Genomic DNA, 27,699 nt, shown 5'->3' on the forward strand with positions numbered 1-27,699 from the left:
GTTGTTCTGATACTTCTATTTCATCTCAGAGTCGCTTCTTGGAAATATTTCTTTGTGTTGTTGAATACATATCACCTATTTCTTTATAAAAGCACGATGTAACCGATAGTAAAAGTATGGACAGATTTGCTAATACTAAATAACGTAATTATGTTTTAATGGGTTTGTTATAATATTTGAAAAGATATTATTATTCTTATTAATTAAACAGAGTGTTTTTACAAATTGTATTTATTGGGTTTTCAATATATACAACAATAAGAAATATGCTAATAAGGCAAGTGCATTTAGATTAAAAACTTAAGTGTTGTTGCGAAAAATACTTACTGCGGAAAAACTTTACGAGCACCAGTCCATCGGAACAGAGGATTTATTTATAGGGGATTTGATTAAGTACTATAAATCCTTTTTATTTCTTTTCATTACCATTTTTTATTTACTGTTTTATTTATTTATCTTACAAAACTTCACTTAATGATAAAAACATTACGGTGTTAATTAAATTTCAAGGCATAATTTCTGTTCTTTGACCTACTGACACATGTTTAGGCCTATTTCCCTAAATGATATAACATGCTAAATGAGTCCATGGATCACATTTTCTATTTTGAAAGCATGTCGTTATGATTGTCATTGTTAATTTACAATCTTAAATTGATCTTAAAATTCAACTCATTAATTTACAATGTACAAACAAAACTCATTAGCTGCGAAATATCATTATAACTTTATTATACTCCAGTTAATATACTCTTATTCGAGTCAGCAAAGTAAGCGTTCAGTATATATGCATATGCACATAACACAGTTTTTTTATATCAAAGTGGGCAAACGAGTAGACTGCCTACCTGATGGAGGTAGTACCGTCACCCATGGAATTCCGCAAAAAAAATTGCGGATGCCTTGCCACATTGATTTGGGGAAGAGGAAGAGGAAAGGGTGGGAAAAAGGAAAGGGCAACCGGTTCTCTCACTCATCGGACGAAACGCAGCCGTATTAGGCTACTTCTTTATCTTCTTGTGAGAGGGTGGGACTTCCCCGGTCGAGCCATCCCATGTTCGAGCTGCAGTAATTTGATCACAGCTAGACTCTACCACCTGCAAATGATCTCTCAATATAAATATGGATCGAGACTGTGTTATTTAACTGATTTCCAAACGAATTTTTAAATAATACGTTCTATTCCGGAATTAAAAGTTTATGAATATTGAAATGATCTTTTTACGGAGTTTTTTCTTGACGCTGCCAGGAATTAAATTTTCGTTATAATTATTTTGATATTGCGGGCTGTCAATTTATTTGGCTGTGCCACAATAATTCAAACAATTTCTAGTATATGCATGATAGTATTTTATAATCAATGTCCTGGAGTTTGTGATTTCTTTAATAAAATTATTTGTTTTATAGATCGTTGTATGATTTCTATTAAAGAACAATAAATGTTTATTCATACGTGGATTTGTAAAATGTGAAGATTAGTCATTCTGTAACTTTTATTAAAAAGAAAACTTTAGTAGTAACAAATTTGTAATCAATGTTAATCAATTATGTTTTCTACAAAATATTAAAATACGAAATAAAGATTGGATTTTTAATAATTAATTACTAAAAATTATGTAATCTTTTGTGCTTATTTGAATAACTAAGATTGCTCGTCGTAACCTAATAATATGTAAAATTAACAGATTGAATGTAAAGACTTCACAAAAAACCATTTATATTCGCAAACCTTGGCGGAAGAGACAGAGAAGTGTGACAGCCCTCCAGGAGGAAGATTATCTAAATACAAGTGCTAGTTAAAGTCTGAAATAAAGTAGTGCAAGTGTTTATAAGTTATATGAAAATGGAAAATGGATAAGCCGTACTATTGAAACTAGTGGTAGTGACAGCAGCATTGCTGACGTCACACTTAAAAATCAAATATGACATGGTGCTTCGGCAAGTATCATAATGTTATATAGAGACTTCTCATTTCACACACGATCTTTTATGTATCAAAATGGATGTTTTAAAGTTATTAAATTTGAATGTTAATATTTATACTAACGCTTAATTATAAAAACTGCAGCTAGCATATTCTGGGAGATATTTCGTGATTGAAATTTTTATTTTTGTTCTCTGTTTCTTTATAAGAAAATCCCTTGCTACAAGCCAAAGTAAAATTACCAGTATACTTATGTTGAACAAAAGGAACTTGGATTTGATCTATTTTTCACACGGCCATATGTTAAATATCGTAAGTGCTTTGATTTTATTTGAAAATTATAATTTATATTATATAATACATGGCATAAAATACTGTATGAAGTTTTCAATAACAGTAATTTATTAGTTATGGTTATAGAGCTTACGCTTCCTTGAGAAACTAACATCCCAAAGACCTTGTCATCAAGGTCAATAAATATTAAGAGTTTACTAATGAACTCACTAAGAAGTAAGAATAGGTTTGTAATAAATTCGTAAGCGGTAGAAGAGGGGGCGACAGGTATTACGGCTAAATCTTTCTACAACCTGTTAAAAGACTTGGCCTGTCCAGCACTGACATTAATTCATTCTTGGAACGTGCGTCGAAGGCAGCCCTAGCAGGTTCGTTTCAAATTTGGTTAGGTAGTAAGAGCAGCATGGAAAGTGGAGGTGAGCGTTTAACGCGGATTAGATAAGGGCCCCTTAAACCTCCACCTGGGTCGCAAGTCCTAGGCACCGCTGAAGCTCCTCTCCCTGCAACGCGATGGACTAACATGCTCACGATGTATCCACAGAATGCTGAGAAGTTTTCGTCTTATCCGGTTGACTAGAAGAATGCCGTACAAGTATGTTTTATAGAAAAATTTAATGATTTTTGGTAAAGGTTCACTATTACTGGAATCTACTCAAAGCTATTTAAAAATATACAGCAACAGCAACAAGATTTACGAATAGAAACCTGAAAGGAGTTGTATGACCTATTTGTTTGTCTTTGAGAATTCAAAATCTTATTAGGAGAAAGAAAAAAATATAACTGTAATACTGTGTATACGTATAAAAATATGTTAAGTGGAGAACATTGAACTTCAAAGATAATTCGTAGCTATTATGAATTTTTGTTTATATAGGTATTATTAATAAGATTTTTAATAAAAAAAAAATAATGTAATTGTTATGATTTTAAACCTGTTTTATTACTGAGACTATTTTTAATAAAATACCAATGAAGAATGTTAAATCAACATGGGGTTAGATACTTTTATAAGTGAAGCTTTTTTGTTTCCGTATCACAGAAGCTGCAGCATTAAATTTCGCTTAAGTGCCTTTATACATGTTACCAAATACGGTTTAGATTGATAAAAAACTAGAAAATTGTTGCAAATGTCCTCTTTAATATTAGAACCTTAATGAACTTTCACTAAAATTAACAAGATTTTCCGAATTTCCTTTTATTATTTTTATATGTGATCACGTTCTTTTAAAATTTCAAGTTTACTACAATAACATTTTTTTTTCTTTTTCAGATAGCGTTTTACTATCATTTCTCCCGATGATACATGGAATTAAAGCCATAGGTGCTGAACGCAGTATCCCGGTAACAATCTATTCATTCTAGTCTTGAAAGCAGTCAATTTACAATTCGAAGGAAAACCAAAGGAAGGAAAAGTATTCCAAGTCTCTAGTGTGTCAATTATAAAACGTAACGCTTCGTCCTGATGCGATGAAATTCTACAATTCTACAACGGAAGTATGGAGGCTCGCCGGGCGTCTGGTTATCCGATGATAAAAAGAGGTTTCTGGAATTAAAGCGTGCTTTTCCAGTGCATTCTCCCAGGTGTATCCTAAAAAATAATGGGAGGCTGGCCACTTTTTGCTTGGGCTCAAGTCGAACTATTTTACTTATTGTCTATTAGTTTGATTTAAACAGGAGAGGAGAAAGGATGTTATAAATTAACAAACGTTTTTCAACATCTATTCCACTTCCAGATAGATAGTTACGTATATACTCTTATTTTAATTTTAACCCGAAACAGCTAACCGATGAAAAAATTGAGGTGGTACACCACTTTTTATGTCCAAAGCTGAATAAGAACATGTATAATAAATCAATAAGCAAGTACAAGTAAACGATACACAGTGTGTGAAAAGTGAGAACTGTTTAGAACCCTGCATTAAACTCTGCCTCATCAACAGTTTATCTTCAGAACACAACCTTTTTTACCTAGAATAATTAATTAACTTGAATAATTTATTAAATATAAACTTTATTTGCAAACTCCATAGTAAATTTCAGTCCCATTTTGAATGAGCCGATATCTCTAAAGTTGTCAATAGATTTAACGACCTTTAATAATAGAATTGAATTTAAATCGATTATTTTGTTTTACTTATTTAAGAGATAAAAACTCTACACATTATAAATATAACTAAGACTAAGAATAATAACAACAATAACAATATAATATAAAATTATTTTCACTTACTTATTACTATTTTTTTTATACAAATTGATTTCATTTACGTTTAAGGGTAGTAAAAATAAATTTAACTCTTTTATAGTATTTAATTTTAGCCCTCTGTTAAACTATATTATAAGACATTTTCGATTGCTATTAGTCGATTTAAGTATTACAAATTACATTACATTATAAGTAGTACAAATTTCAAGGGAATGACTTGAATTCCAAAAAGCAACAAGATTTATTGTGTGTAGAAATAATATTTTAAGCGTATTTTTGATGTTTACTGACTTAAGTTATCGTCATTTACCGAAAAATTTTTGGACCTCATAAAATAATTCCCAAAATTTTAAAAAGCACTACGTTTTTAAATAAACTTTGAACTGCAATCGACTTCAGATTTTTGTGTCATCATAATGCAATCCCTTGATGGCAGTTGGCCGTCGTCGCCCTTGAAATTGTTCTCGTTTATTAAAGTAAATGTTAATTTCTCTTCGTCTCATAAGAACGAGTGCTAATTTTCTTTGGCTAGTAACACATTACAATTGAGTAAGTCTATACTATGATATTTACTAGTTGATATGAGTCTATACTTTGTTTTGTGTTGTTAATATGTTAATTTATTTCAGACATGAAACACAGTGCATGTTCATTGAAAAGGAATTCTAACGCCATTTTTTGTTGTTAACATCATCTGTTTCGGATACTCTTAAACATTGATTTTCTTTGATCGTTAGTATATTAGACCGTGATATCTTACCGTATCGTATTGTAAGTATAATAGAATCTGATGTATTCTGTCAATATACTTTTCTAATGTAGCGTCTCAAGTTTGTATGCTTACTAGACCAAAAAAAATTTTGTTGTTTTTTGTTTACAGCAAATCCTTAATCATGAATTTGTAGGCTCAAATCGGCGAGATCATTTAACAACTGTTATTTGTGTAGAAAATATATAATTATTTTTAATGGAGAAGAATCTTTATTCCTGCCTATCATTAGGTGCCAGAAGATATCTTGAAAACTAGAAGCCCTGTGTAGGTGACTCTAAATCTCGGGCACTTGTCTGTAGGTCATTTTAATCAAGCTGTATAATGGTGATGCTGATAATAAATTTAAGATGTCATTAGGAAGCCAGATCTGTATTTGAGTAGCAAGACTAATACACCAACCTTTTTGCGAGTCATTGTTTCGTAGGCTATTTCACCACGGTGACAGCTATTTTCGTAAAAGACCGCCTAGGACTATTAGTGTTCTGTTACAAAGACGAAAGCCTTTCTGTATCAATTCTGGGGGAAGTATGTGGCTACAACTTGGACGGTAGATGGAACTTGCTGCGGTCCTGTTATTTATACCTATATGCCATAAATTCCTGTTCAAGATCGCTATAAAGCGTGAACCCCGCCTGCTACCGTTGTGATGAGCGAATGGACATAGTGTGCAGTAATTCACTTTTATCAAATTCATAAAAAAAAAAATTGTCTTGAGTATAAGACCATCCACCTACTTGAGAGCATAGAAGGTTCTTATTGGACGCTTTACATCTATCCTGGGATAGGTATGTTTATCGGAGTTACCACAAACTATGATCGGTCTACCTGACTTAATGATGAAACATTAATATTTGTTATTCTCGTTAGTTCATTTTAATTATTTCTATAATTTCATAAATAAACAGTTTTGGGCAAATATTTATTGTACTGTACAATGAGTATATATGTATATGTATATGTATATATATATATATATTCTAAATTTTTCCTGTCGTAAATACTGTTGGTATTATCGTGAATGTTAAGCAGACGATTATTCTTCGTGTCTTCTCCATTGTTAGTTTAAGGTAAATAATGGACAATAATTAGAAAACGATAAATTTATTTGTACATATCTTTTAGTACACTGATCAAGTTCATTGCAACATCTTCTTAATGGAGTCGTAATACATGCATAAAATATACATACATATATTTTTTTTTAATTTATAGGTTATATTTTATGTATTCTTATAATAAATTATTTCCAAATAAATTTTAATAGAAGGAATAATTAGGGCGAGGAAGTGATCCCTAACACTATCGCACAGCCTAATCGGTTTTGTGGTACACTTAACTGGAAAAACTATTACATGCATAGATTAGTGCTTTAACATATTGATTTGACTACATATAAAAGTGTGAACTATCAAAAATATAATTTAATTATAAACATAACAAAATATAACATTTACAATGGGTTACTTATTGGATAAGATGCTATATACTAATGTCATCTTTGAAAATAAAATAGTCGTAATCGAAGTAACAGAAGCGAACTTAACACAGATTTTTTTTTTAAATTAATCTACGCAATATTAGTTTACATCACTAGAATCCCGTAGTAAGATGGCTTATTAACTTCCGTTATTAATCCGTTTTTCAAATAGAAATAGAATAAAAATAAAATGGTTGACAAGTTTAAATTTTATCGGATTATTTCTAAGAGACATATCTCTTAACAGGAAATATTTTTTTTTTTTTGGACTTAGTATATGATTAAGCATGTTGTGAAATTAATATTATTTCTATTGTATAAAGTGTATAATTAAATCAACCATGAAGCTTCCTGGTGTTTTAATTAACTAATAAGAATTAAATTGTATTTCAGTGTACTTTGTACATTTAATAGATGGTCTAACAACAAAATTAAGGTATTAAAGTCAATAAATATAACTTTATAATAAAAGAAATTTTTAAACTTTTCATTCGTTTATTCTCTTTTAAATAAAATATTCATTTTGTCGATTGCGAAATCATCGAATGTGAGTTACTATTTGGCTTTAATAAAATTTTTTTTTTAGTTACCGAAAATCATTAGTAACAAATAATACAGATGAACGCTATGTAATTATTTACGAACATTCTTATGATTTGTTCCCAACTATCTGAATAGTGGAGGCCATTAGTATCAATTTGCTTCTGATGGACTTTGAAGATGCAGTTTCGTGTATATCCTTGTTCGTAATTATTCATATTCAATATATTGTCTTTAACTAATTCAGTACTTGTTTTCGGTCTCTTCATAAAATATAAAAAAAAATTGTTCATAAACTGCTTAAAATCTGAGTATTTTTAATTAATTTTCTTTAATATAATTACGTTATAATTTAAATCTTAGTTATATTACTTAAATTATTGAACCCGATATTTTAGTTGAGTTGTTGTGCTGTCTTTGGATTGGAGAGAAAACAAAAATCATATCTATGAATCATTTTACCAAAATTAACATATTTTTATATGCAAATAAATTAATAGTATAAATAACTTATAAAAACTAGGGTAGCTTAAAGTAGCGAAAAAATAACATCACTCTGCATGATTAAAAAAATATATAGTGAAAGGATTTTAAAATATTTTTTCTCAGAATATATATATGTTTTTTAAAATCTAAAATATAGTTCCAAGTAATTTATGATCCTATATCCTCGTATGGCTTTTATAAAATATCTGTGAATTCCTAAATTATATATAAATAAGTATAGTTTTTATTTTTAGACGTAATTAAGTTATGTCCATAAAAACTTTTCCGTAAGACACTGTTAAGATTTTATTTTATTCTTTAATAGAGCATATTTTAGTCTAGATTTCGTTAAGCACTTCTCATTGAATACAATCGATGTGAAAGTAAAAATTACTTAGATTACTTTGTTATATTATAAATGTATTTCTTTTCGACTACAAGTAGAATTAATAGAATATTTAATTGAAATGGTATTAACCCTGATATCCGTTTTATAATATTTTCAAAACAATACATTGTAAGTTTTCTTTTTATAGCTGCCAATTTAGGCTTATACACCAAATTCTTAAAAATTAAAAAAATAAGGAGAATTCGATACTTTAAATACTTTACTTTGAATACTTTAACATCATACAGTTTACAACTTCTTATTAGTCCTAAGTTGACTACTATTAAATACTAAGATTACGATTAAATTAAAATTTTTACACGTTCTCATTTTTAATAATAGAACAAAATTAAGTTAACTCATTTTTTTTTACATACGGTAATCAACATACGTGTCACTATGTCTCTCGATCTCCATTTTGTTGAAACAAGCTTCTTTCCGACATTCATTAGCAATCTGCCCTTTAAAACAATCGTAATAGGGCTTACAATCAAGGCTGTATGTGCTTCTAGCGCTGTAGTCAATTTTGCAGCATCCGCATGCACGACCTATATCTGAATATACGAGAAGATCTCTGCCCAAGTGTCAATCTCTAGCATCAGAGTTTAATGTGAACCGGGCCGATTCGCTGATGGAGTCGTCACATCCGTTGTTCTTCAGCCGTCTGTTCCCGTTCATGTTCTCTATGAACGACGTGTTCATTTTACCAAGATCTCTGTGTACGCTGTTATGATTCGAAGACGGATGGTGAGATTTTCGATAACCCAAGCAAGTATCGTTTCTCCTGACAGTGGTTCTTATGTTACACGTTCGTGAACTTCCTGGCGCAGTATCATCTGGAGGAGTGTAGCAACGGAAGCATTTGCAGTATGACCTATAAAATTCATGTCGATATTTTCCTGTGAAGAAATAAAAACTGATTAATTATTCCACAAATCGTTTAAACAGAAACTTAGTCATGACTGCAAATGTTGAAGTGGGTATGAAAGTTCTCAGTTGTGTCTTCTTGCACAAGCGTAGGGATTCATCAATTCGAGGTATGTATTAGTGGGTCAGCGATTTTTATAGCTCGGGATTTTTTGCACAAAACTATATATTGATTAACATCGGACAGGTGTTTGTTAAAAATAAATGATTATGGTCCAATCGGTATCTCTCTAATTCATAGAACGCGAGTTTAAATCCAAATTGCTTATAAAATTAGCGAAAAAAATATTCTTTTCTTAATATTGATCGAAAGTTTCAACGAAGCTTTCAATGTTAAACCAAAGCACAACTAACTATAACGTTTTCTTGTCGTATCTCTTCAATGTTTAACTTATCATTAAAATAGACAGTATACAGAGTAATATTAAAAGTCTATTTATAATATATATCAAGACAATGAATCCCCTCGTGTGGCTGTTCCATACTAAAATGTAATCTAAATCAATAACCAATTTCAATTTACATATATTATACGGAGCCTGATCGCAAACTCAAGTGATACGTCTATGATACTGGTAATATACTCGTATAATCTATGTCTTAATTTAATACTCTTTAACAGTGAAGTATTATTAACACATACTCTGTGTAATTAAACGCTTATCTTGAATACCAATCCATTATGTCGTCTTTCATGACATAAATACAAGGTTTCGGGTAGTGACTTAATTAAATATCTTCTGTAGACACAATTTATAATTTAGAATAAAATACTTTTTTTTTTTTAAAGATTAAAATCAGACGTAATAATAAAAGATATTACTTTTGTAAAATGTTTCATGGCGAAAGTGATTCAAATCAGATGAGAAATATGTCTCTGGTAATGCTTTGTCTAGCAAAGGATTCTTGTAAGTAAAATAAAATGTGATTTTTGATAGGATTATACTCTTTATTGGACTCTTTAAGTCGTATAATTTTGTATTTGTTCCTTTTTCCTTTTTCTTTTTATACAAAAATGTATTAATGATAATTTGTTAATTTTTCTTTTTCCTTTTATAAAAAAATGTATTAATGATAAATAAATAGAATTTATAGAGTACTCACAATTAAAATAAAAAGGGATTTAATTAAATCACCATTTGTATACAATTGAGATATTATCGCAGACCAGCTGTTGCCAATTCCATGACGGATGAATTGAATACTAAAGTTATATTAAATAATCTGTTAATAATTTTATATTAATTAAAATTTGACCCACTAATATCAGAATGATTCAACTTTTGCCGATTTTAGGCCAATGGCTTTTTACGCCGGATCCAACAGAGTTTTTTATATAAGTGACTTCTAAACGCTTCAAACCTTTTGTATGAATGAAGAGACTCTTAACGAATTTCAGACAATTAAACTTATTAGACGAGTTTATAATTTCAAAAAATAAAAAAACCTGAAATAATTCTATTTAAATAAAATGTGTTTGTAATCGCTGTACCTTCTAATAAAATTTATAATGTTTATGATAAATATTTTGAAATTAATGTAATATATATACGCACAACAAGATTTGTGACGATATAAATTCTTTCATTCATCGCGGAGTAAATATTAATTAATATCAACAGCGCTTCATTTTTTATTGTGAAATATTGCTCAGCACTTTCACAACAAGCTTTCGTCGTAAAATTAAATACTTATTGTGTTCAGTTTTAGAAAATACGTTTAAGGTGTTCACGTGCAGGTTTATGGGATCCCTATCTAGCTTAATGTCATAAACCTATTATGAATTTTTTAGCAAATTTAGCGAATTTAGCGAACTTGTTGTAAGGGTTCCATTGTTAGAAATCTTTGACATTCACGTCAAAATGACGATAATGTGCTTAATATAAAATTATTTATGAAGTTTTCCATTAATATGATTTAATAAAGACGAGCCATTCATCATCGAATATAATGATGAGTAATTACGTTTCGGTGATATATATTTTTTTAATATTAACTCAAGCCATTTAAAATTGAAGCGTATTTTTCATACTGACAACAGTTATGTGCTTGTAATAGATAAACAAAATTTTGTTAGCTGTTTATGCGAAAAAATTAGAATAAGATTATTCGTATATGTGTATACACATATTTTATAAAGGGTTATTTAATTAATTAATTCAATATTTAAATTTTATTGCATTCATTGTTTTTAGAAGAAGTCGATATCAGTGTCATTTAATTTTTAGTCAATTATTTTTTTTCTGTTAGGATCTTTTTTTCAAATAATAACACTAGTTTACAGTACATCTGTTGCCAAAGAAATTTTAATTGTTGTTGATTAGATATGCTATGCCATTTCCAAAAATATAATTAGAATATTTTTATCAGCTCTAGTTTTTCAGTTTCAGCTATATAAGAATAAATAGAAAAAAAAAACGTATTTACTAAGAAAAACTACAAAAAAAAAAACATATTTAATCGTTAACTTCTAGAAAATTACGTTTTAAAGATCTTCTCTGATGTGTAGACTTTGGAAAATGACGTATCAAGGACCAGCAATAGTCAGACACCATATTCGTATCCCAGAAACCATGATAGCGCTCTTCCATGATGCGTAAGTCTTGATGCATACGCTCCCCCTGCTCTTCACTCATATCCCCTAAATTTTCCGGAAACTGATCCAAGTGACTATGTAGGAAGTGGAGTTTTATACTCATATTGCACCCCATATTTTTTAATTGTAAGAGAAGGTCTTCTACAAGGTCAATGTAATTTTTTATTTCCGAGGAAATTCTGCATCACACAGACGAATGCTGTCAAAGCCTTGAGTTGTAAATCTGTCATATACTTTTTAAATTCAGTGTCTTTTATAAGTTTTCTAATTTGGGGGCCATCAAAAATACTGGCTTTAATTTTTCCCATAGTGACTTGAGGAAATATTTGGCAAATGTAAGAAAAGCACTTGCCGTCTTTGGGTAGTGATTTAATAAATTGTTTCATGATGCCCAGTTTTATATGTAATGGTGGTAGGATGATTTTGTCACGAGCTACTAATGAATTGTGGACTATATTTTGCTTTCCAGGCTCCATCGTTTCCCTCAATTTTTATTAACAAGTTTTTGATGTCTGAACAAAAGGTAATACCGTCTTCTTCGGAAAAATAACATCGTAATTCTTTCTCTATTTCACGATAAAAACTTATTTAAGTACCCGAGGAAAGCAATTTTTTTTTCTTTGAGCCTTGATGCTAGCCATTCTAAAGCTTGTTTAGAAAGATTTAAATCTCTAACAAGATCATCTAACTCATTTTGAGTAACGCATTATGACTCTTTGAACATACCTTCAAAATCAGCATCATTTTGTGATGTCGTTCAATGTCTTGTTGTAAGGGTTCTGATACCTTTGTAGGCACTGAAGAGCTAGGCAATCGCTTCGGCACTGGACTTTGAACACAATTAGTACTGGGGTACAGCCATTTAGCCCGATTTTTAGTGTTTAAACCGTTTACATTCACGCTACAAAAATAAGAGTCTTCGAGATGATTTTGTGGTTCTCGCCAAATAGTCGGTGTTCCAAATTTAAAGGTACTTCTTTTACCACTTTTCAATAATCTTAAATATTCAACACACGATTTACAAACACAATTAGGCGCCCAAGACTTCTCATTTTTATCCAAAGGCATCCCAAAATACTCAAAATAGGTATTTTTCACCAACTGTGATATAACTTTTCTACAATAGTTAAAGGCATATTCTCCGCAAATGTAACAAAAATGATCTGGATTATTCAAACAACATCTCCTTGAACTGCTCATGTTGAAAAAACTTTAGATATTTATCTCAAAACACTAAAATACGACTGTTACCAATTAATTTATAAGCTTAAATGACAAAACCAAAAACAAACTAACTATAGCTGCTGAAGAAATTTTAAGGGTAGATTTGACATAAACAAATCATCATTTAACATTATTAACCATAAAATTCGCGGCAACAAACAAAAACTTAAATTTTGTAAACTAGTGTAATTTATAGAAGAGGGATTATTATATTTTCAATGTTAATTGTATCTTTATTAAAAAGTCCTAATGATTGCAGTACAGACACAATATTTTCGCTTCAGCCCTTAATTATAGTTTCATTATGACAAAAGTACCAATGACATTAGAAAGGAATTTATTTAATAGTTTTAGTAAAACATTATATATATGAAATAAAATAGTTTGAGGCACTCACCACTCATAAAGTTATATATCAGGGGATTCACCGCCGAGTTGACGTAGCACATGACGTGAGATATCAGTGCTACAGCGGTCATCATGTCACTGTGTTGTACGTTGTAGGCGACCCTGTTCATGTTAGAAAAGAAAGTATAGACAGATTAATACATATGTTTTATACTTAAGTTTTTTTCTTTAAACTGTTCGAGTCTAAATTTATTAATTCAAATTGAAAGAAATAACAACAGAATATATTTTTTTCCAATTGCTAAGTCAGGACATCTGTGAAGTAGAACGAGACCATGAATCATATAAATACATATTAACTGTGGTATTGGGCCAGAGATACAGGCTGATAGACATGTTTACGCAGACTTCACGATCATAAATTTGTCTTCCGAGAGGGTCTGAAATTAGCGAACAACTCATTTTTAGGTCAGTAGTGTGATATAGAAATCTCTTTAAGGAATTTTAAATGCTAGTATGATGAAATATATTTTAGTTTCCGCATTTTTAAATAAGAATTTTTTTATTTGTATTATGTTACAAGTAGTCTTGGAGGCCTGAAGGTTAAGGCCCGCCTCTCATACGTCAGACCGCAGATTCGAAATTTGACAGGTACCAACGTGATCTTTCCAAATCATATGTACACTTTCTAAAAGTATTAGTCTAAATAGACATCTCTGACGACGATGAAGGAAAACATGGTGAGAAAACCTGGTCTTATAATTTCAAATTATAAGATTTAAATCGCTAACTCGTCCTGAGCAAGCGTAGTGATTAATGCTCTAACCTTCTCCATGTGAGAAGAGGCCTTTGCTGAGCAGTGGACTCCGATAGGCTGATGATGATGATGATGATGATGATGATGATGATGATGATGATGATGATGATGATGATTATGTTACAAAATACATAACAAATTTACAAAGTTTTCTTATCAAGTCGTACACTGGATGTATTCCAGAGATATAGATTCCAGAGCTATAGACTTAAGATTTAAGGAGAAGCTATTCAAATCAGATAAGTTGTTTTTTTAGGCATACATTTTAGTGACCTTTTTATGGTTTATGTGTAAAACTATAGATGAGAAAATATATACCTCAGAACACATAAAAGATGAACCGGAAAGAAGCACACTGCGAACATGATGACAACAGCTACCAACATCTTGGCTGCCTTCCGGCGAGAGCGTAGTTGTCCTTCGGTAGACGCGTTCGCATGAATTGACGCAGTCCTACGTCTTTTTGCTGCAAACCCTGAGTAAATATAATATTTACTTGTAATTATTAATAAGAAATTTATTTTATTTTATATTTCTCAAATAAATTTTCTGTCGACTTCATGAAACTGTTTTATAATATTTCAATATTTATTGTTTGCGTAAGTAGTTTATTAGACATACAAGATTTGTTATGTACATATGATTATGAAGATAAATATTTTTTGGTAAAATTTTAAAGAAATTGGCAAGAAGATAATAATATTAAAAATCAAGTCTGAAAATGTGCCATGAATAATAACTTTACTTTGAGAATATCTAAGCTTATTAAGAAATATGTGCTCATTATGTTTTCTAATTGTAAAAGAATTTAATTTTGTTAGACTTAATGTGATTATTACTCTCCTTATCTAGTTGCGAAAAGAGGACACTTAACTTGGGTGCCTTTTGTAGGTACAAATAAAACTTTATTAAGACATAATTCCGTTAAACGATTATTCATAATTATTAAAGATTATGATATTATCATAATTTATTATGAAAATGAACGTTGATATTTTAGTTGGTCTTAATTTTAATTGGCTTTACCGTACAAATATTATGAAAATATTGTCTGGATCTTTAACAGTACTTAAAAAAACTTTTATTACGAATTAAAAATATTTTATCAAACATGTTTTTGCTTCTGAGAACTTATTAGGGGATTAAAGGAATCAAACAAAAGTATGATGTTTTTTGTGAATAAAGTAATAAAGTTGTCAATAAAGTTAAATTTTATTTTTATTATAAACAGTTTTAGGAAAAAACAAATTGTTTTGTACTTTTAGATTAAAGCTTTACATAGTTCCAAATGAAATATTAAATAGTAAATTAAATTGTTACAAAGACTATTTGTAAATAATGCAGCCTTTATAATATCTTTAAGTTTTCTAAAACTAATTGTCTAATGTTTCCTAACAGCAATTCGCTCTAAGCTTCGTTGAAACTATTTAGGTATCGCTTATCGCTATCTGTTTAAATATGGCTTCCTTATTTAGTTAAAGTTATTGTAATTTTCATTTTAACAATGATGAGTTTTTTAATAAAAAAACGGCGTACCTAGTATATTAGTAACGTAACTTTGCTCACTAACGGTAGGTGATTGCAAGTTCATTTTCACGATTTATAAAAAATATTAAAAACAAAAGACGTTACATATAAGTCTGATTGATTTTTCAATGAATTTCTTGATTTCTAACTTTTAGAGGTAAATTATGCGCTGTTTATGTAGAAAAAGAATACCTATATTTTTATGTCAATATTGAAAATGCCAGAAACAATGACGTACTTTTACAAATGGAGAACATTTTTTTCGTATACAGTATATTTTTATGGTTATTTCAGAACTTTTCTGTTTTACGACATATTATTTTTAGCTACTTCAAATGTTGCTGTAATAAAACGATGTGTGTATCGTAGTAAACATAACTTTTACTGTTAAAGTCTTATCTTATCCCTTATAAGGATAACAAAACTATTAATTCTGTTATTTTTGTCTTTGGTGGATATGATTTCTCTATTGCAAACTATCTGTATGCTATGGAAACGTCAATGTTAAACGTCAATATATTTTAGTTGTAAAAATATCAACTTTATACAGATACGTCTAACAGCCTTCTTACGAATGAGATCATAATCACAATTATATTTGGGAAATATAATCAAAAATTATAAATAAAATAATGATTTCTTAAGCTAATATAAAAACTGAAATCAAATACAGAATACACAAAAAAATATTGAAAAAAGAACAACTAATGAACTTACTTCTGTGTTACGAAACAGGTGTTACGGATTTGAAATTGTTTATATAAAAAGATCATTATACTTTGACATTCTTTGGCTATTGCTATCGAATGCCGCAAAACCTCAAGCCTAATAGTTGTAGTTTATTTTTGTTGAAACTTTTTTTGCGGCTTATTAGTTCCACTAAATAAATAAACAACGAAAACAACAATCACCCCCAAAATCATATTTTAAATACAGAATTTTGGTTCCTTTTTTGTCCAATTAACTTTTTTAAAGGTATTAAAATTAATTGGCATAAACTATTAATATATTATGGTACCTAAAGTAAGAAGATTTATGAAGTGAACTGATGTTGAATAAAAAATGTTTTATACAGTACTTTAAGTTAAAATTATAATTTATGGGACCGTGTGGCCTAATGGATAAGGCGTCGGACTTCGGATCCGAAGATTGCAGGTTCGAGTCCTGTCACGGTCGGATTACTTTTTTAAAGCAAATGTACACCTTATCTATTTTCCAAGTACAAAACAAATAATTCGTTTAATATTCAATGAATACTAATAAGTTGTTAGCAGAAAGTTTGTGACAGCAGAGAGTTTTTGGAATCGATAGATCCTGATTGATACTTGTGTCTCATAACAACTTTGTATGTTTTGCATAGCTATTAAGAAATATATTTTTTATACACTATACATATAGCTATTATGAATAGGTAAAATCAAGTGTTTGGATAAAGCGGCCTGTAAAACGCTATTGAATTCAATTCAAGAATTCTACATTTACTGAATGTAATATTAAGGAGAAAATAACAGAAAACAAAACAAAAGAAGATGAATCAAAGGTTGAAAGATTGAAACAAATTCGAGTATTGATGAAAGATTGCAGAAAGAGTTTAAATCACATATAATTGATTTAATAATAAAAAGCTTTGGTCGGGACATTTTCATACCATACCACATTTATTTATTTAATAAGTATAGTTTATGTACATGTTATAACCAAGTTCTTTTATACAAAATAAAACTAATATATTTCAGATATACTACCGTGATCACGGTTGCTGAAAAGTAACCGAAACATCGGAAATATGTAGTTTTAAAATAATAAAATCCGCGTAGTATATCCGAAATATATTAGTTTCAATTAAATGAATAAAACTCGCGGAAGTCTTAGAACTCAATATTAAATGTAATTTAAGGAATATTATCTGAATTTGGTAAAGAATAACCGATTTTGAAAGAAAAATAAAATAAAAATGACGTCAAAAAATAAAGACAAATACACTCTAAATACACACAACACTCACAGATTTTAGAAAAAAATAATATTTATTGTCTTGTCAATGTCTGGCTTGGCACACGAAATGAGTTGGTCAAATTAAGCTATTGATGTCGGAGATAAATCGATAGTTATCGATAATTCAGAATTTTATAAACTGCCTTTATGTTTAAATAAATCTACATAGTTGTCTTTTTAACTTTTTTGGATATGACCCGTACTTAAATAACAGAGTTGTAAGTAATAAAAACTTACCATTTGTCTGTCCGTTTGGACATAACTGGTGTAGCTCCCTATGTCCCGGAATATTATCTGATCTCCATAGGACCCTCACAATCTGACAGTACGCTACCATCATCAGCATAAGTGGGAATCTGTAGAGCAAATAGATTCTAATACATATATGTATACGTACAAGCCTGAAAAATTCACGTTATACTCGTATTTAGAATTATTAGTAAATGATTTCTTTAAATATGCCTATTATATAATTTGCACAAGAGTGTCAACCCTACATAACAAAAATAATTTCAAGGTGTCTTCTTAAAATTGATAATACAATTACCACTTGTTTATGTTGATGATTTATTTAAATGAAACAAATATTTTTCGGATAAACTACGCGGATTTTTATCATTTTAAAAAACTACATACTCCCTTCGTTTCGGTTACTTTTCAGCAACCGTGATCACGGGCAGACGAGATGTGATGGCTTATGTTGATAATAGAAAAATTAATGGCCTTAGATATCACGAAACGAATGAAATATAGAAAACGAATGGTAATATGTGATTTATTTCAAAAGGAACTTAACGTTTTAAAGGACATGAGACATGTTTCATGACATTGGGTATATTAAAATGTCTTAAATCGCCAGAACACCAAAAGACATTGTATGGTAAGGAGAGCTATTTTACTTTTAATAACGTAACGTATAAAGTTTCCATGGGACTCCAAATTGAACTGTTCAAAAAATGTCGAAAAACTTGACACTCCAGCATTATTTGTTGAATACTAAAGAAGAAATTTGTTCGTTACAAATTTTTAGAAAGACATACATGTTTATAGTTTACCTATATTAATTTAATTGCATTTTGATAATAAAAGTAACGTTTTACTTACGTGTAAAGGAAAAGCGCCCTTATTATGTGCCAAGTGAGCTCGCTCTCTTCTGACCAAGTGTAGGTACATTGCATGAAATACTGCTGGTTGAAACGCAGCTCAATGTTTGTTTGTACTTCTAAGATCACAAATTCTGGTATATCTATGAGTTACAATGAAACAATTGGTAAATATTTCTGTTTTAAATTAATCTCGTGACCATTTTGTTTATTGATTTTAAGGAGAAAACGATTTTGAATATTCTTTTTATAAGAAAATTAGAGCGAGATTGGAGGAATTTCGGTACAACATGTTTTCGGGTAAGATATTATAATAAAGCAAATATCACTCAATAAGTACGTAAATAAAAAATAAATATACTTACTAAATAGCATAGACAGCATCCATATAATAAGAATTGCAGTTTTCGCTCGGCTGGTGGTTGATTTGAATTTCAAAGGATGACAGATGGCGTACCAACGGTCCAGGGATATGAAGGTAAGTGTGAGCACAGACACGGTCACTGATACCGACTGTAACAAACACGACTGTGAACATAATATTAAATACTATAACTGTGCACACATTAATTATGATATTACGATGATAATCATATAACATTGAATCAAATATTATATTGATGATTTTTATGCCTTGTACAAGAAATATGACTGAAAAATGAGCAAAAAATAGTGATTTTTTTGGCATATTGGTTACTAATGCAATTGATTAAAGAGTTGGATACCTCATGTGCCCCAGTCACAGGTACGTTATGTTCCGGTAGTCGATTGGATTAGAGGGTGAGCGATTGTATGCATGTTGTGGTTTTGGTGAGCAGTAAAAGCTCCAACGGGCTGGCTAATGCAATTACACTTCTTTCATTACACTTATTTTAATACATTTGCCTTATTAGGCCCTTTAAAAGTTACAGTAAATCACAACTAGTTAAATACGTGTAATTTAAACGAATTAAAAATACTAAAAGTAATGGCTATCTTTTGTCAGGCACATAATCCTTATCCCACAGAGCTCACAATTAAAAAAAATAGAAAGATATTACTGGTTTGGTTGTCATTTATTAGTCGATTGTTTTTAAAATTTGGTTAGGAAGAGAGGAGTTTGGACAGTGGTGAACATTCAACGCGCGTTAGAAAGGGGCCCCTTAAACCTACACCTGGGTCGCAAGTCCTACCCACTGTTGAAGCTCCTCTCCCTGCAACGCGATGGATCCGGCACCCGCACGGTGAATCCATGGAATGCTGAGAGGTTTCGTCTCTTAACGTAGGTTATTGAATTAAAAATGGAAAATGCATCGTACGTAGTATGATAATGTAAACTGAAACTATATATACTGGTTGGTATTTAACAAATTAATGGTTGTAACAAATTAATGTCCAATAATAAGATTATACAGATCTAAAGGTACATTTTAATGTATTTTTTTTAAGTCAAAATATCTCTTTTATTATATTTTTACCCTAAGTTAATATTAAGGTTTTTTTCCTATTTCTAGCGGGTATAGGTTAACAATATTTTAATATGTAATTACACAATGATTGTCAATAAGCGTGTATGTCGTACTGGCAAAGACATCTAAGTACTCGTATATTCTGCATTGCGTGTCGTCATACAAAATACACGTGTAGTGATAATGAGTTGCTCGTTCGGTTACTGCTTAGAATTTAAGGATAAATTATCTGTCGTCTTTTTCTGTCTAATCTATATTACTGTAAAATATGATAAAAATTCATTAAGTGGTTATTATGTAAAGAGGAAACCGTCCATACAGACAAATAAATATTTAAGTACACCCAAACCTCCTCAAAAACTTTAGAATTAGTAATCGTGGTAGGATTTTGTGAACACTGCACCATCTACCGATTCCTGTTATTGAATATATATATTATATAATTTATTATATTCTTATCGGAATATTTTTTGATTCTACTAAAATCAAGTATTCCCAATCTATATCGATTCATATAAATTCGATTATATTATATCGATTAAAATGTCATATAATTGATATTACAAAAAATATTATAAATACTAAAAATATTGACATACATTTTGCTTTTTGAGTCAAGTTAGTATACTATGTAAAACCAAATGTTTTCATCAAAATTTTGAACAGCATATTAATTGTCGCTATTTCTATCAAAGCGAGCAATAAAAGCTTTTCAGATTCAATTTATTGTGGGTGGTTTTTACGACGAATTTCAAAGAGCGGTCAACGGATTTTGTGAGAAATATTTATTCCGGAAAAAGCATTAAGAAGACAAAAACATGGAAACTCTCAAAGTTTCATTTTACTTATTAACTTCACTGGTATGAACGTTTAAAAAGAATTTGCAATGATGATTATCTTAACCAAAGTATGAAAAAAAACCATAACACTGGCAAAATTCCTTTAGTATAAGAATAGAGAAAAAGAAGTATATAATTGTTGTTGTACACGTCGAATATACAAATATTGTAGAAAATATGTAGTATTGAAATAATCAATAATAAATTTTATATTATTATTAGATATCGAAGAGCAGGATTTTTTTTTTTAAATAATGCGGTTTAATAAAATTAGTACCATTACCAGATATATTTTGTGTTTGCAATACCTACGCTGTAATACCCCATAATATTCACCAAGGGGAAACATATTCACCACTATCGTCCACAATACCCCAAGGTAATCTTGTGTCTAGTTTGCTATTACCCAATAACAATGTGTCATACATAGATTTTGTCATGTCTATCGTATCATCAAAAGGTTTTATTGTGATACCACGATGCAAACAACTGTACAATCAGTTTTATATTGACATTGACATTGACATATAAGTTTTATAGAATAAAACGCAGTGTATGCATATTTTTTGCAAAATAAATATATGAAAAAGAAGTTATTCTATCTAAAGTTAGTATTCCACACCGACGAAGTCGCTTCCAAAACTTTTAAATGAAATAAAATATAATAAAAAATATTTTTGACAACCCTATAAACTGTTCCTAAAACGAGGTAAACGTATTAAATAAGAATAATATACAAATACAAACTGTCTTAATAAAACTGAGTTTAAATATATTTATGTCGTTCCCGTAGCTTTAGTAATGAAAAGAAAATTATGGTTGGTAATAACGTTGGAAGCGTATAATGTAAAGTTAATTCGAAGTTATATTTATGATGCATTTATTAATTCTCAAAAATTTGAATTTAGTAGGTTATTTTGGAGGGGATTGAAAATGTTTGCTGATTAAGAATCTTTAACGTAAATATTAGTGTTTAATTAAACAGAATGTCTCAATTAAACAAAAAAATTCAATTTGTTCGTTACTTCTTCTATTTTATTCTTTATTACTATACAGTCGGGGAGCCCACAAGCTGAATAGAGATTTACTCGAGAATTATGGATACCTATTAGGTTGCAAAAGCTTACATAGTGAAAAGAAGAAAAATTTTGTATTATGCGTTTCTTTTCATCGGTGGGGAGGGCGGCTATAGATTTCCAAAAATGTAAAAATCTGTTTTCCATTTTTACATAATGTACATATATTAATCTGATCGCTTGCTTGATGGGAATGGTCGTACGTATGGGTTGAAAATGAAAAATAATTGAGCTCGTTATATTTTATAAGGGGACGTAAACCTTAAACAAGTCCTCACTCAATAATCTCACGATTTGGATGTAACGGAAGCTGGTGGACATAATTAGAATTTTCAACAAAAATCGCCATTTTCAGATACTCACGACACGACAATTAAGATTGGTTGTTCATCTTTTCGTCCTAGACGTGCTGAAGGTTATCTGAAAACATTCGCCTAACCTGGCAGTTTAAAAAAAATATTTCTGAGATCATATGCATCGGAGATATTTCGAGAAACTTTCGATAAATTGGGAGTGGAGACGGAGTGATAGAGTAAAAAATAGAGATAGAAGGGGAGAGAAATAGAAATGCAGAGAGGAGATTTTAGGCATCACGCCACTGTACGCATTAAACTTTGTCATCTATTTCTTTTTTTCTTGTGGAAATTGTAAGTTTATATATATGTATATTATTACCCATATATTATTTCCATCAAAATAATATAAAAATTACCATTCTTGAGAATGTCAAGATGACTTTTTTAAATACCTTCCCTTTCTTTACGCGTTGCGAACATTACCTTACTCGAACCTGCTCAAAAATGTCTGATGATAATTTTTTTTTAGTAATTTGAACATCTATCCTAAACGGGAGAAATATTTCTGAAAGTCATATTTGGTAAAGATATGTAACCTGATACAAGATATCCCCCTATATATTAATCTGCTACGCTTTAGAAAATCTCGAAATCCCCTCTTGGGTTCCCTTACTAATACCTATAGTACATGCTTCTGTTATAACAAGATACAAAATTAATAAGAAAATAATAATACGAAATAGATTATAAACTAATTGGTGTTGATATAATGTGTTAGTAGCTTATTATATAGACATTTCAGGTGGTCCTATTAAACTCAACCGATAAGCCGTGAACCATATAATTGTACAAGTAATATAATATTTATTACGTTAGATTTAAAAAAAGTGCTTAGAGAAATAGAGAATATTTTCCCTTTTGGAAAAGTCAATTTAAGTGATAATTCTAGACGTGGTAAAAAATAAAGGAATGAATTACTATATTTTTAAAGGAAGGTTTACGTTTCTTATGACACATACAAAATAAATAGACAAACCGAAAATAACATTCTCGATTGCTATAAAAGTTTCAATATTGAATACGAAAAAAATATAGTAATTGTGCAACAAATAATATTCACAGTTATGCTCATGAAAAGTCTTGTTTAATGATATCATAAGGCAATATTTTTGAAATGGTGGAATTAGACCTTCCCTAAGAATTTACAAATTAACTGGATTTTCTCTAGCTATATGTAATAGACGTTTTTATATAAATAATTTGGTACAACGGCTGCATTGAATTCGCTTGTCAACTGTACGTTTAGATACCATTTCTTTAGCCCCAGTACCATTTCCTCTCTTCGTTTATCTGTGGGATATGACAAGCCTCAGGTCACTATGAAATATCAACACTTATTTTAAAGAAATGATATTCTTAATCGATTAGAACAATTTGCTCGATTTGGTTGTAGTTTATATATAGTTTTAATTGAAACCTGCAAGAAGTTTTCTTTTTTGTCAGTAAACCTCCTCATATTATAAAACAGCATAATGTCACTAAACTGTGCGTTGCTTCTTTTTTAGTGATTCTGGTGAGGAACGGACAAGTTGTTGATGGTAAGAGCATGCTTTGCATTGCTGGAGCTCGGCCTCTAAATGTTCAGTATCGCAAAGTTGCTAGGCACCAAAAACAAAGATTTTCCAATAGTTGGTGAGGAAACTAATGTGAAGTGACCAGAGCAATAGAGTGAAAATTAAGAAATCTTTGGCTCTAGGTGACAAAAAATAAAACTAACTCAAACACACTTTATATTTATCTGCTTTTGATCACAATTACTGCAAATTGCAACAAATTACAATATTGTAGGTGTATTATTATTATTTATTTGATAAATAAATAAACCTAAAACTTAATATAAAAAATTTGAGTGATATCAAGGGATATCCGGATAAACCGAAGTTCTTTTCAATTAATTAGTGAATGGCTATATTTATTCTTTTATTTTTATATATTTTTTATTATTAACAAATATTATATATGTATTTATATATATAATATTTGTTAATAATAAAAAAATATATATATATACTTAATCAGGATTCTATTTTATTCAAATGTCTTGAAAAAACCGCATCAATGGTAGTATTATATTTTGTTGTTCATTGTGCTGGATTATTGTATATTTTTAAATGAAATTCTTCCTTTAGAAACTGTAGCAATAGTTTAGATTTTTTAACACTGAAATTGATGTTAAAAATGGTCGGCCAAAATGGTGAAAATACATTGGTGAATCAATTGCCAAGACATATTGAAGATTAGCTGTGCCTGCGACTTTGTTCGCGTAGAAAAAGTACCTTACTACAAAATTTTTTCATAAACAATGTTAGAAGTCGTATTAACAGTTTCAGTGAGTATAAACAGGCTTCTTGCATCGCTTACTCGAGATAAAGCTATATATAACTGTCGATGAGAAAAACAGGACGTAGGCAGATCTCAGGACCGACACAACTCATGGTTTGTCCCTCGAAAATTAGTACATTAATTAAATACAACATGTCATTATTAAACTCATTAAGTGTTCAATGCAAGTAACTTTACATAAGTTTGGTTCAAATTAGTTTAAAAATATTCCCATGGGAATGAGGCATTCAGGTGATCAGCAATCCCCATATCAATTTTAGTGAAATCCGTCCAGTAGTTTTTAAGTTATAAATGTAATCGTCGCGATACTAAACTGTACAATGTGAAATAGAAAGACGAATCGAAAATAATTGGCTTGTCTGCTGGCTTACTGACTTGTTAGAAGGAGGGAGAGAGAGAGAGAGGAAGGGAGAGAGAGAGAGAGAGAGAGAGAGAGAAACGAGCAACGAGCAACGCGCACGCCGCACGGTTTCCAACTATAGCAAAAAGTGTCGTTACAACTTTTGGTCTTAATTTCCCCCCCCCCCCCCCCCACCTTTCGCAACACGCAAGAAGGAATTTTGTTCCAATAATAACTTTTAGTTAATAATAACATAAATGGCATTTACACCATATACATTTCTTCAAGATGTCGTTTTGAAAATGCATAAAATACGAACCTATATTTTTTTAAACAATATTTAATTTTCAAGATTTTTAAATAGTTAATGAGTAAATTGCAAAACCAACCTAATCTAGTCGATCATACTGTAAAATAAGCCTAGTTTTTTTGTGCCACCCTACATATATAGCTTCAAGAGTTATTGTACGACTTTACTTTGTTTTCGCTGGGAATAAAATAGGAAAAAAAGGACTGACTGTTAGTGATTATTAATCGCGAGTGAGCAATTTCAATAATTGTAGTTACTTTGTTATTATTTTTATGTGACAGACAAACGATTACGCTTACAATTTTATTCTATTAGGTTTTTTAAATTTTGTTGTAGACATTAATAGTATGAAATAACTTTTTAAATACAAGGAAGCGAAACTTATACATTTATGGTCACTATTAGTTTGCGACGTGCAAATGATATCCCCGGTAATGCAGTTGTCCATTGGGTACGATGGCCGCCCAAAATCTCCGTAACAGAAAATTTAAAGGTACTGATGGTTTAACAGTAACACGAAAAATAAAAACTGGCATACACATTCTTTTTTTTAAACACCTCCTTGTCAGAAGTCAACCGGAGCAGCGGTTTGTTGTTATTTCATATTTCATAATTATATGTCCTACAGACATGATTTTCTTGGCCAGGCAGCGCATCTTTCATCCTCTCATTATTATTGTAGTGTCCCAAATTTGTGATTATCAGAGCGTATGCTTATTAACATAAGGCATACTTTCTTTTGACTTGATTTGTCCTTTCGGGATAAGACTTGAAAGAATAACTATATGTAGAGCCGAGTTAGGCTTAACAACATTAAAAACATTTTTTTACACTTGATACCTCCTTGATTCTCTACTTAGTAAATTAATAGTTTCTCAAGTCACGGTGGACTAGACTGATATCGACCGTACGAATTGCCTAAGTGACACCATCAATCTTAATGTTAAATAATGAAAAAGTTATTTAGTGTTAAGGCCAGGTTACACAAGTTATATAGTTGTTTTCGCTTTTCTTTGTTTTGAGTGATTTTCTTTTATTCATTTCGTTAAACCAATATTCACAATAATAACATTGTAAAATATAACTAAATAATACTAAAAACAATACTGAATTACCCTAAAGTATTAATTAATTGCAATACTAATCAACAAGTCTATTCGTAATATGGATAAGAGTGTTTGTGCCAGCATTTGTTATATATTAACAATAGTTTGAATTGTATTATATATAACATTCCTCTGCAAATCTACAAATAATGATAAAAATATATAAAAAAAAATATCCAAAAATAAGACGTGATAAGAAGAATAAAATAATGTAGAAACACACAAATGATTCCTAGGGTTTCAATGAATAAAACTACCAGCCCTATGACGTAATGAAAATCCAGTTCTATGTTGTTCTGTACTTAAGGGTGTGGTGTGATTGTAGTCGGTAAAATGTCACACCGCAACAGAAACTAGCCAATATCATTTTAATAATTTTTTTTACTACCCTAAAAAAATATGTCTAAATATAACTATATTTTTTTTCCTTCATTACATTCATAGAGAATGATTTATCATAAAAACGAAAAAAGAAAGATTTTGTTGAATAAAAAATTGAAGAATAAAAACGTACCTGAAAATACAGCACTATTCGGCAAATCGCAGTACCAAAGAACCAAGTCTTGGTAACATCCCATAACACAGTTGGCGGCAAGCAGAAGAGGATTACCAAGAAATCAGCGACAGCCAAGTTCACGATGAAATAGTTGGTCACTGTCCTCATTGTATGGTTACGGTAAACGGCGATACACACTAGGGCGTTGCCGATCAATCCTGTCACGAATACGATCGCGTGCGTTGCAATCAGGACCCATTCGTATGATTTAGGGTAAATATACTCGTATAACATTTCCAAGTATTCTTCTTTTGTCATATTACAGAATTCAGGATCGCCAACGCAAGGTTCTTCTGTATATATTTCTACATATTCATTTACCACATTAGATCTATTGGCAACCATTTTATCTTTGTCGTTTAAATCTTCTTTAAGAATATTTTTTGTGTGATATGACAGCTGGTATTCATCTTTCCTCTTTTCCTTTGTTAAAACAATTTTAGTGATATTATTAATGTTGCGCTTATCTCTATGATCACTCCTATTGTTGCCGCCTATTATCTGTTTATCATTAATTATGAAGTATTTAGAATCTATTAAGCTATCTGGAGCATTAAAAATATTTCTGTTATAACTTCTTCTTACTATTATTTCAATTCCTTTAACGCCAACATGTAGATTACACATAAAAATTACGCAAAGGAAGGATAATAAATTTTTAAGAGCCATTCTTCTCAATTTACACTGACATTTACTGTTTA

The 27,699-nt window shown here is 30.2% G+C and overlaps 1 protein-coding gene and 1 non-coding gene across 2 annotated transcripts; one reads left to right on the forward strand and one right to left on the reverse strand.

Moving 5' to 3' along the window:
* Positions 1-13,024: 13,024 nt before the first annotated feature.
* Positions 13,025-27,406, reverse strand: LOC116775283 (orexin receptor type 2-like). Its single transcript, XM_061524678.1, has 7 exons — positions 26,957-27,406; positions 18,990-19,137; positions 18,626-18,767; positions 17,759-17,877; positions 14,318-14,474; positions 13,232-13,344; positions 13,025-13,080 (listed from the first exon to the last, which is right to left on the reverse strand). The coding sequence occupies exons 1-7, from the start codon at positions 27,341-27,343 to the stop codon at positions 13,025-13,027; spliced, it is 1,122 nt and encodes a 373-aa protein (XP_061380662.1). The 5' UTR covers positions 27,344-27,406.
* Trnar-ucg (transfer RNA arginine (anticodon UCG)) lies at positions 16,630-16,702 on the forward strand. Its single transcript has one exon. It is a non-coding gene; the product is annotated as a tRNA-Arg (tRNA).
* Positions 27,407-27,699: the final 293 nt, after the last annotated feature.

Source organism: Danaus plexippus, chromosome 25 (genome assembly GCF_018135715.1).
Source record: "Danaus plexippus chromosome 25, MEX_DaPlex, whole genome shotgun sequence".
Taxonomy (NCBI): domain Eukaryota; kingdom Metazoa; phylum Arthropoda; class Insecta; order Lepidoptera; family Nymphalidae; genus Danaus; species Danaus plexippus.